General features: G+C 45.4%; 1 protein-coding gene across 1 annotated transcript; it reads right to left on the bottom strand.

Moving 5' to 3' along the window:
• Positions 1-269: 269 nt before the first annotated feature.
• LOC146832869 (zinc finger CCCH domain-containing protein 10-like) lies at positions 270-7255 on the bottom strand. Its single transcript, XM_085600293.1, has 2 exons — positions 6949-7255; positions 270-3438 (listed from the first exon to the last, which is right to left on the bottom strand). The coding sequence occupies exon 2, from the start codon at positions 3380-3382 to the stop codon at positions 2225-2227; it is 1158 nt and encodes a 385-aa protein (XP_085456419.1). The 5' UTR covers positions 3383-3438; positions 6949-7255; the 3' UTR covers positions 270-2224.
• Positions 7256-12379: the final 5124 nt, after the last annotated feature.

Below are 12379 nucleotides of genomic sequence, written 5' to 3'. Positions count from 1 at the left end.
TAACACTGAAGAACCTGCTCTTGATATCTGTGTAGACTACATATCACACCTACTTCAGCCACAAAGTAGAAGCTTGCATTTCTGCTGCTGTCCATACCGTATTTGCTCAGAGAGACGGTAGTATGACTGCCTACCTTACACCTGCCTGAATCTTGATAAGAAAGATGGTTTGCTGTACATAGTCTCAACGATTAGCACTGTCAATACTTAGCACCCAAAAGAAAAGCCAACAATGACACAATATTGCAATAAAGACACAAGCTCTCATCTTAGATGGTACATATTTAATAGTGAAGAGAAAAATCAACACATCTGTTCTAGATTTTTAAAAAAACAAAGCCTTTGTAGAAATACACGTTGAAATTAATTAATTACACAATCAAGGAAAAAAGGCAACTTGAACTGAAGATACTAAACGCTGCGAACGGTTGAAGGTCAAGCCTACAATAAAAGAAAAGGTTTAGAAACTGGCACGACCGAAGGAAATATCAAAATGTATGCAAGAACAGTTACTAATCCTCCAGCATGAATTTACAGCATTACAGAGGACATGCAATCAAGTACGCAAAAGCAAAACTCTTCCAACTCAAAACCCTCACTTGTACCACCACCAAGACGATCTACTGCTCGGAGTCTTGGCATACTATTCAGTATAAGAATTTTCTTTTTGGTTTGTGCCCCTTAACAGTGTAAATGCAGCAAAAAAAAAAAAAAGTACAGCGGTGGTTGTACTGACTGGCATGTGATGTCAACTTCAAATACTTACAAAGCCACGGGGAGGAGATAAAGAACCTGCATGGCTTCGTAAAAAGTCTCAAAATTAAAGTCACACCAGTCGGTAATGTCGCAGATTAGAAATGGGAGAGGTAGAAGCTTCCTATTCCATGTAAACTTCACACTCTCCCCAATTGGACAACTGAACAAGTAAGAAAGAAGACCAAAGAGAGTTAGGGGTCAAGTCACCTCGCAAAACAGGTTTTAACAAGAATGAACATGCTAGAAATTGTGTCATGTAAGCTCCTTTCTCAAGTGGGGATAGGAGATTCATAACCAGGCAGTTACAGTTGCAAAGCTAAATAAACCGTAATGAATACTTTGCTCAAAGGAAAATAGGGAAAGCATTTCTAAGTGAAAAAAGTAATTGGTTAGCACAAAGCAGTCCTAGGACTGTGGTATTGGAAAGGTCTAGCCAACAATTTATGTATCGTATTTGTGGGAGACTAGTAGGCCATTTGGGATTTTCAGACAAAAAAAAAACGCACCCGGCAGAACTCACGTCCTCATGGTCCGCGGCTGTACATAGGTTATAGACCAAAAACAAAGAAAATCAAGATGGTGGTACATCGCTGCAGCATTGCATCAAGCGTACTACTTTTGCACATACCTTTTGAACCCAAACAGAAATGTCTCAAATACTCTCAAAGTTAGTCAGTTTACACATTTTTTTCTCCTTTTTACACTGGTTCAACTAGGAGCTAGAGTCTTGTACAGGCCCCAAACTGGAAGTTAACAAAATACGGCTTGATTTTCTAAACCTTCTTTCACATACACATTGATGAAAAAACAAAAACAAAGTCAGCCCCATGCTTTAGAAGTCAACCACAAGAGTTATCTCTAATGACAGGGAGTGTTTGAGGTGCCCACACAATATCCGAAGACCACGGCCACCTAATTAAAACGAGACTTGGTTCGATATCCAAACCCCACACAAGACATATTAGATTTAGTTAATACGTGTATTTTAGTTCACAGAATTTTTTCCCATTGATTTACCAGTAGAAAGTATTTAGCATGTACAAGAGCACTACAAAAAATGGACTTTGAATTACATGCATGTAAAGTGGACGTGTCTGAAGAGCTACTGTTATAGCCTGAACATGAAATTGCACACAAAAGGCCAGCACACAGCAAGGGAAAGCACTCCACAATACTGAGAGCATATAAAGTCCTGCGCCCATTAATCGACTGACAGAAGTTCTCACACTGCATCAAAGGTAGAAGAGTACCACATGGCACATTCCTATGTGAAAAAACAAATGTGGGGAACCCTATTTTCCCTGTAGTGACCCGCTTTATTAATTTGAAGCCTAATATACATGCTCCCACCTACCTAGGACAAAACGTACTGCTTTGCAAAGGTTCTACCATGTGGAGATTATGAACTGTACAAATAAAAGACAACCTCCTATTTATTGGAATTGGGAATATGTATTAGTACTAGGAATTAGTGCGGCATGGCTGGAATGCGCATGCTCTGCGATGCAATGGGATAGCTTGCCATTGGGGAAGTGCCTGGGGCCATAGGCTGTGGCATTGATACCACAGTGGCCACAGACACCGGTGGAGCCATGCCCTGGGCAATGGTCTGAGCTAGGGCTGCTGACAGTGGTGTGATATCTGGGTTCATCTGGCCAGCTGGATTGGCTTGGCCCGATTGCGCCCCAGAGGAAGCCATAAGGTCATGCTGAGAGACCAATCGTGGCTGCATGGCATGGCTACTGAGGGTGGTGTGAGTTTGAGCAATCCCATGGTTGTAATTAGTGACAGGGCACACAGTGGGCACCATTGCCTGTTCGGTGATGGCAGCACTAGAACTCATCGCCTGATTACGAAATTGGGCATTTTGCTCTAGCAACACCTCGTTAGCAGCCGCTAGATTGGAGACCTGTTTCTTTAGCTCCTCAACACGCCTGCGCAGTGTCACCACCTCCTCTTCTAGCATACGGTGCTCCACACTGCGCACAGGTGTGGTGCTGAAATCATATGTAGGGAAATGCATGCCCTCCACTCGCCTTCTCTTTAGAACAGAGTTGTGGTCTTCGTAGGGGTCAGCTTGGTACATGCCATTGTACATATCATAACCATCATAGCGGCGCACAGCAGTAGAAATGGCAGGGGTCATGGACATGTGCTCCATGCTTCTGGGGTCATACTGATATTCATACTCATTAAATTCTCGCTGGATATGACGAAACTTGCACATAGCCCCTCGCTTGCAGTTTCCCTTCAGAGAGTCCATACACACTGGTACCTCAGCATTGGGGAGGTCGGGCGGGGCGACCCCCATCCCCACGCCAAAATTCTGGCTCAAATGAGGAGGCAGCTCGCCACATTTTCTATAGTACTCTTCGTCTTCCCTGCTGCCGTGAAGGAACCTACAATTGATGCGCACGCACTCCTTGTTTTGAAAATCATGGCAGAATAGATAATCGGTCTTGCGCGCGCTCATGCCAGCGGAGGAGGGTTCAGCGTTCTCGAGGTGGCGGTAGCGACAGGCTTTGCCTCGCCTGCAAACATTGCGCAGGAAATCTCTGCAGACGTCCTCAGTGCTGGCTGCTGATGTTTCTTCACTGACGCTTGCACTGTTATCCCTGTCTGCCATTTCCCCCCACGCTTAATATCTGCGCAGCACGGGCAAAAGAAGCGCTCTGCAAACAGCTGCAAGAGAGAACACCATTTAACTATTAAAAACACAGAAATAGCAGCAGAAGGTATTTAAGGCAACAAGATTTAGAAGGAATATCTTATCACGTCAGGTTGAACATAACATTTAAACAATTATATGCAAGTTTATAAACTCCTAATAAGGATAATCACGGTCTTGACGTTTGTTGAGGACCAGGTGATTGTACTGTTTGGCATCCTTTCAAAGCTGCCGTTGGACGACTAATTTATTTTCGCATTTTGGGAAGTCAAAACATTCCTTTCAAACACCTGACAAATATGACACAATTTAAAGTGGTTTCAATGTATATTACCGAAGACTTTCAAATGCAGTGGTGGGGAAATTACTTAAGTACGGATATACAAGAAATAATTTATACTGGTTTTGGTGCAAGTAATTTTCAATATGTTGCTCGGTTGTCTGCGTGAAAAAATACTATTAAATAATGTTATGGTACTGAAATACGCTTGTTCGTGTTGTTGAGCAGCTTTGATTAAACTGACCCAGTAGGGATGTAAAAATAGTTCAGTTATCTGTGGCTACTAACTGAAGAATCCTTACATTAACTTACCAGGCTAAATTAGCAATTAAGATGCATCGTTTGATATGTGACAAAGTACTCTACACCCTGAAACGTACAGTTTCTCTATCACTACTCTTTCATCGCTGAACCCTTGTCCTGTCTTGGAAATCACAGCTAAGTTAACGGAGACGTACATCCCATGAGAAAAAGAAAACAATCTAGGATGGGGTAAGGCACCAATTGACATGATACATTGAATTAAAAAGGAATTTTAAAAAGCGTCGCTTAAGCTAAACATAACATACAAATACAATAATGACTGATAAAGAAAGCAAAAATGAGACACAGGACATTTGCAACAGACTCGCATTCGGCCACAAGGGAACCCATAAATGGACACCCTATTGGGCAATGGCACTAAATAGGGGCATAAGTAAACGGCCTAGTACAGCCATCTAGCCTTTTCGTTCAAACAGGAGGCATTTTCTTCCACCCTAACGACATTACATCCCCACAAACTTATCTAAACTCTGGTCTAAAAACAAAATCCAAGACATTGCATGCTCTGACTCTGGAAAGTAGCACAAAGCAAAATGAATGGGCATTCTTCATGTGGCGATGAAGAAAAAACAAATTCTAACCAAGAGAACAAGGTAAACTGGAAGGACAAAGCCTGCATGGTGGAGGCAAAACAAATGTGCCTGGATAGTTAATAACGAAAAGCCTTTACGGCGATGTGTTGCATCTACAGATATATTACGATGGTACTTGAAGCATTTGGCAGTGAGACGTGGAACCAAGATTAAATGGCCACTGATTGACAACTACCTTAGAATGTCCAAGTCACACCGATTAAATGATACGAACTAATAAATGTCCTGTACCACTAACATTTTTGGTGGGATTTAATACCGTTAATAAACTTTGCCAACAGGGTTTCTTCAACCCATCACGATGAGGCTGCCACAGAAATAAGATCTCTTACAAGGCCAAAAAAAGCAGGCTGAAGGATGAGAAAAGTGAGCGAGTGGGTAGACAAACTTTTCTTCGAATTGCAGGATTAGGTGAGCCATCCAGTTTATTTATTTTCAAAACTCATCCTGCACGATAATAGATCGATAACTAATTTAATGTATGCAAAACACTTATGACGACCTGAAGACTCGAGGGATACAAGCCTACTGATATCCGTACGGTACACCAAATTCAGAAGCAAAAATACACACGCGAGTGAACAGATTTGAAACAAAAAAGGCTAGGGGTGAGACATAAGCTCATATCTTATGACAGCGTGCACTCTGAGGTTATCTCAGGACTCCCTCTACCTCAATGCTGCTCAGCACACTTGGGGGCATATTATCAAGGCAGCACTATGAAATTATCGCTGCTTTTGCATCCGTTTTCAGGCGAAAAGCGGTGATAATTTCATAGCCTTATCAGCAAAGGCACTCTATCGCGTGTTTTGCTCACTTAGCGCCCGTTTCCAGCACGCCTAACTTTGCATCGCTAATGAGATGCAAAGTAGGCGTGGCTGTGAAACCAACCAGGGAAAATATCGCGAAGGCAGCTTAGCGATATTAACAAGGAAGGGTAGCAATTTTTTAAATCGCGTTAAGTATGCCTTAACGTAAATTCCTGACTAAGGCATACTTAACATGGGGGGGGGTGGATTCTGCGGCTAAGACCACAGGCCCTATCATCTAGGATAAAGCCATTTTCCACCATGGAAAACAGCGATATCCACACTATCTCTGCCTCGGCGATGCGCGTTGTCGATAACGCGCTAAACTGGCGATAAATTCCACAGATAGGCAACGATAAATATGCAAGCGCCAAGCGCGTGTTGGGATATTTATCGCCAGCCCTTGTTAATATGCCCCTTGGTCTTCCGAACCTATATATAGAATCCTGCCTTATTGTATCAACCTCAAGACAACGTGCACTCTGAGGTTTCTCAGGACCCACACACTACCTCAATGCTGCTCAGCACACTTGGACTGCCGAACCTATATGCGGAATACTGTTTAGTGTATGAATCTTGCTCAAAAACTGTTGTGAAGCGCCCCGATACTCTTGGGTCAGGCTAGCGCTATATAGAACTCCTTAATAAATAAAATAAATATTAAGGTATATTCGAACTTGTGAGCGACTAATTTAAAAGCTTTAGAAAAAAAGAGTGCACACCTGGCGCTTAACAGGCTGTGAGTTTGCAAAAGGGTATTTGGACGCTGTAAATAAGAAAGCGATGCAAAACCTCCAAATCGCTAAATGCAGGGCGCTAGAAGAACTGTGCAAATGATGGTATTGCTGCACCTAGCATTCGCCTGTGCAAAAATGACTACCGGAAATCAAAAAGGCTATGCGTCGTGGATAGGGTCAGAAAGGCCTGCATCTTACCAACTAGAGAAATACAGCCAACCCGACGACCAAAGAGGTGGACACAAGTCTCACCAGGTCATTTGAGAGGCGCGCGAACCCTTACGCAAGGTAAAAAATATTTTAGCACTCTACATTTTAATACAATGGAGAATCACTATACGCTTCCATGTATCTAACTACACTTTTCATATTATTAAAAAAGCAAGGGTTTAAGCGCACCTTGGGAAGCTGTTCCCACTAAACCTTAGAGGACGGACTAAAGGCGTGAAATCTCTTCACTGCCCAGATTAGAGAATAGTCCAGCCCCAAGATGGCCTCCGCTCGCCAGAAAAAGCCAGCGCGACCTACCTGAAATGGCCGCCCCGTTACGCCCACTAACAGCGATGGCCACCCACCAGCTAGATCGTGGCATCCATAATGGAATGGGAAAGCTAGCCACAGATAACATTAACCCGCGCGGAGCGACTTCTACGCTCCAAGATGGTAGCGGGGAAAGGCGTGGCAGCCATTTCTACCTCTACGAGGCCCTACGACAGCCCTAATTTTTAATGCATACAATAACCCTGCCCTCCACCCCAGCAGGGGCAGAAGGGGCACTGACCTGCGAAATACCCCGCTGCGCGGCCTAATGCTGCGATTGTCTGCCGCCGCGCTCCTCGCCGCGGCTTTTTGCCTCTGCGCTGTCGCTTCGCTCGCTGCAAGGCCCGGAAGCACTTCCCTCTCTGTCTCGGGTACGCTTCTGTAGTTTCACAGATGCAAGCGGTCCAGACTAACGCTCTATAGTTAGTTCAACCAGCGATGGTTGCTTCTTTCTCCGAAGCGAACACCGCGCCGGCACAGAACATCTGCAGAATGCGCCACTTCCGCCGCGAACCTTCTCTCTGACTGCGGTGAAACGGATACTAACCAATCACCTCTCATACAACGTAATGACGCAATTGAGTTCCGCCCCAGTGTACTGCTAGCGAGTTGACGTTTCGAGCTAGAACGCTCCCTACATTTCCGGGGAGGGACATTTAGTTAATGCCTATGCTCGTAATTGAAAGGCGAGTCCTGCTGCGCTCTTTCCATTGTTGTTCGCTTTTGAAAAATGGGTCGTAAAACGACCCTCCCCGCTCCTCTCCCTCTTCCCTTAACCTGCCCACACATCTGGTGTTCCTTTCCTCTCATGTCGCTCTTCTCCATTCTTCACTCCTCCGTACCATTCTCTCAATGATGGAAATATTTTACTATGATGCAAACAAATTATGGACGGAATGCTGAATAAATCATACATTCACCCCCAGTCAAGAGATCTGGGTTAAATCCATCATTCTTTTGCTCACCATGCCACCCCAGTTTAGACCCAGCCATATGCAAATCAGTCTTGACCCTGTGCCTCATGACAACAGTCCAGACTTAGCTGCCAAGCCAGGTCCACGCTGACCCGGAAACAAGCATCCTGGGACCGGTTTCTGGGTATTACCCTTCATCAGCCAGGCTAGCTTGAATCCAGTGGCACAGTGAGCAAGGGTCCCACGTCTGGGCATACCCATCCCACTTGCAATATTTTACTGTGAAACATACAGCCTCAAAACTGCTTCTGTCACCACAAATTCTGTGTCGGGGCCAAAGGCTTCGATTATGCTTCTCTCTCCTTATGGCTTATTAAACAGCAGCCAATCACGGTAAAGTAAAACAAAACTACATTCCTATGAATACAAATATACATCATATGTCACATGCTCCAGTCACCGTGGAGCCCCAAGTACTGTCAACTCCATTTTGTGTCCTTTTTAGGTCGAGCCTAGGGTCAGCGTGCACGCAGTGCTCAGCGAGGCATGCTGTAACCCCTCATTGGAGTTTCAACACACCTGCCACTTTTTCATTGGTTGCTTGGTCTGAAGTTTCAACTTTCTTTGATTTTATTATTTAACAGTGCGTATTTGTCCAGCCTTGTGGCTGCTTTGTTAACGTCATGGTGACTGGCCCTGCTATGTGGATCCTTTAATTAGTGCCCATATGTTTTGTTTCACTGCACTACTTTTTTTCTTTCCAGGCTTGGGCGGCAAGTGGCAAGGCCAGGTATGGGGGGCAGGGCCGGACTGGCCATAGTGGGCACCGGGCATTTCCCCGGTGGGCCGCCAGGGTGGGGGGCGGTTTTGGGCTCCTGGGGGCCGTTTTTCTTACCGGGGGGTGGCAATATCGACCCCCTGTAACAAAATCGGCCGAAACAGGCCTTTGCAAACAGCTTGGCCACACCCCCTTAGCCCCCCAGGGGGGACGGCCGAACACTTTGCCTGGGCCGGTTCTGGGTCCCAGTCCGACCCTGATGGGGGGGGGGCACTGGAATCTTTCTTGATGCATCTCAGTGGTTTTCTGGCATGCTTTTGGCTCTTGTGGCACAGCTCGAGTGCTTTCAGGGCGGTGTGTGCAGCGCTGCAAAGGCGAGGGAGTGCCACAGACAGCAAAACAAGCCTCCGTACTTAGAGCCAAGAGTGTGGGTGACCCCACCCCATGTTTACAGTGAAGGGCTGTGGAAGCGTCTGCCTCATTCAGAAAGTTATGCAGAGCCGTACTTTCATGTTTACTATGTGTTTCATGGCAGGGCTTCGTGTGATGGAGGATACAGAGCATTTAAAAGGAGTGTGAGATGTCCTGTGAAATAACTGCTACTTTTAGGACAGCGTCCGAAATGTGTGTGAACAGCGAAACACAACAATTTCAAGAACCATTCCCTCCACTTACAGTAACATTTGTGATAGAAGCCACTAGTCAGTGATCCTTTAAAAACTGGTTTCAAGTTCTGGACAAACGTCACCACTTTAAGTGCTTGATTCCAGCAGTCAACAGCAACTTGGTGCAGAGTTGTATCTTGAGTACAATGTATATAATAATTTTATAACACTTTAGATAGAAGCTGATATTTTGTTAAAAACTACAAATCATGCATCTGATTATGGATTATGTGTCAATCGTGGCAAATGCTTAAAGCATGGGTGACCCCATGCCATGTTTACAGTGCAGGGCTGTGCAAGCGTCTGCCTCATTCAGAAAGTTATGCTGAGCCATACGTTCCTGTTTGCTACGTGTTGCATGGCAGGGCTTAGTGTAATGAAGGATATGGAGCATTAAAAGGAGTGTGAGATGTCCTCGTTCAAGTAGGTGGTAAACCACTCGCAAACGGGAAGGGGTCCCCAGGGAACCCCTTCCCCTTTGTGAGTATGAGAGAAAATATTTTTAAGAGCAGGCAGTGGTCCCAGAGACCACTGCCTGCCCTTAAAAATATGAAACTGAAAAGTTTCATTTTTCTTTTTCAAATGCATCCCATTTTTCTTTGAGGAAAACAGGTTGCATTTAAAAAAAAAAAAAAAGACCGCTCTATTTAAAAGCAGTCCCAGACATGGTGGTCTGCTGACACCAGCAGGCCACCATCCCTGGGAGTGCTAGCCATTCCTAATGGGTTCACACATTGCGCCTGCCAGATTAATATTCAAGAGGCATGCAATTTGGGACCCCATTAGTAATCGCAAACAGTGTCTGAGACACTGTTATACATTGCAATTTGCGAGTCGCAAATGTGATGCAATTTGCGAGTTGCAAATTGGTGGGTCGTACATCTGGCCCTGTGTGTCATATTTTCCATTGTGTGGTTTGCAGTTGAAACCAGCATCTGGTGTAACTAGTTTTTGAAGTAGGTACACAGGTACACGGTAAACAACAATAAATGTTCTAGCAGCCAAGATAATGAGCTGCATAGCAAAAAAATGTATAAGGTACCAGACGAGACAGGTAGCATTGCAAATGCTTGTTCTTTGCTGATTCGCAGCCAGTTAAGCACTTTTCCAATTCGCTATATTTGACTATAAGTTTATCACTGTGCCTAAGAGTTTTAGATGACCTAATTGCGTGAGCTCACCAGCTCTATTTGTTGCTGACTCGGCTGTCCCTTGTGAGTGGAGCTGGGAGCGGGCTGCACTGGTCTTTGTGACGGGCACAGTCCTATTTCAATTTTAATTGACTGGGGCCTAGTGAGCATGCGCGCCATACACCGCAGTGCTTTAAGATGTGAGCAGTGGCTTCCTACACCGCTGAAGAAGCAGGTTACTGTCTGAGGCATTTGTGACCTGATTCCCTGCTCCCCTTCAATGCTATGATCAACTGTGACTGACCAGGGTTGTAAAATGTGACGCAGGTTCAGCCTAGAGTGTTCCAGGCCGCTCCCTCCACACTCGAAATATCATTCATTGCATGGCTGGGGCTTACACCCCTCCCCCCCTGATTGTTCATCATCAGATTAATGCCTCTAGAGATGCTATTAGATATGGCACAGTTTGATCCTTGTGAGTCAAGTATGGAGGTCTTCCATGAGGAGACTGAGGAACAGTTTGAATAGGATTTGTTGGATGCATTTGACTGTAGTGTACAGCACTCAGATAATAAAGCCCTGCTCTGGGCTTTGGGGCCTTTCACCTAGCGCCTGAGGGATTATGCACACCAGCAAGGCTGGCAGCCCCAGACTCCCGCAGCAGGAGGTGATGCTGCCCCTATAAAAAAGGGAAAGGCCAAAGCAAAGACCATACAGGGTCACACTCTGAGGTCTTCGAAAAGCTGAGGCTCAAGCGAGCTAACGAACGCCTCTCTGCATGGGAGTCCTCTCACTCACACAGCCCAACTTTTGCTGATCCTCTCGCTTGAGATTCTATCTCTTCTTATTCCAATGAAAGCGGAAAGGACGACGAATCTGGGCCTAGTAAAAAAGAAATGCCCTATGTCCTCTAAGACCCCTCTGGTTCTGGATTTCGACCCCAATGATATTGTACAACCCAGGGCATCCAACTAGGTCCCTACCGAAGAGGTAGCAGATTAGGTGCAATCTCACATCCGCCAGGGTTTCAAGAAAGAGGTCCGAGCTCCTCTCTGAGCTGAATGTGCTAAACCAGACCTTCTAGGTAAGGTCACTGAAACCCTGGTTGTGGCCCCTACCATGATCACCTCCATGAGGAAAATACTCCAGAGACCCTAAGAAAGGTCTAGACTGAGCATGGCGTAACTGCCAGGATCAATTACTCAACATGTCTGGCCGACTGACAAAAAATATTAGAGTCGGCTTATCACCCAAAGGATTCTAACTCCCCCATAGACCTGGATGTGCTAGTCGGTTGGGCCTAGACCATTATGTCAGTTGGGGAACACACACTGCGCCATTTCTACAGAGTGCAGAAGATCCATTCTCATGAGGATAGACCCAGAGTTGAATGAAGGCCAGACATATACCCAAGGGCCTACTGTTCGGGGGTCCTCTTGTGAAAGACGTGGCAAATTTGTATCTAGGTACTCCACTTTGGATAAGGCTCGGATGTCCCTCAAAATGATGTTTAGACAGATCCTTTTTGGCAGTGCAAGACGAATCAGGGGGGACTTCTTATGCCATGGATCCTATCAAGGCTCTCAGCAAAGTTATTATCCCAAGGAATGGGGGGGTTGGTATGATGCGTCTTCTGGGACAATCTTCTTCCCCTTTTGTGCCCGTGGAGGCAGGAACCGCTCCCGCAGGGGTAATCGTAAAGGATCACAAGGAGAAATCCAAGATTCCGATCTACAGGTGAGAATATTTCCCTTTTCAGTGGTAACCTTAGGGGGCAGAGTCAAGTTGTTCCTAGACAACTGGAAACAGATTACCCAGGATCCATGGGTCTTACACTCAACCAAGCAGTACTAACTGGAGTTCTACGACTCCATTATCCAATATTCTGCCCCAAGAGAGACGTAGTTTTCCCAAGATGAGAAAACGTTTATATGCTCGAAGATTCAGTCACTTCTTCAGAAGGGAGCCATCTGTTTTTCCATTCCCCACCCCAGAGGGTTCATCAGTCCCATTTTCTTGGTAGAAAAGAAAGGGTGCAGCACTTGTCTGGTCCTAAACTTGGGAAAATTGAACATCTGGATGTTGTACAGGCACTTCAGAATGGAAGGTATTCATTTATTAAGAGGCATTCTACAAGAAGGCGATTGAATGGTCTGGTTGGATCTGAAGAACGCCTATCTTTCGG

This window comes from Triturus cristatus, chromosome 4_2, assembly GCF_964204655.1.
Source record: "Triturus cristatus chromosome 4_2, aTriCri1.1, whole genome shotgun sequence".
In the NCBI taxonomy this organism is placed as follows: Eukaryota; Metazoa; Chordata; class Amphibia; order Caudata; family Salamandridae; genus Triturus; species Triturus cristatus.
Note: the sequence above shows the minus strand (reverse complement) of the source record. Positions and strands in the feature narration are given on the sequence as shown.

Bases quoted from the DNA above. Each gene is read 5' to 3' on its own strand.
- LOC146832869 (XM_085600293.1), bottom strand. From the start codon at position 3,382: ATGGCAGACAGGGATAACAGTGCAAGCGTCAGTGAAGAAACATCAGCA.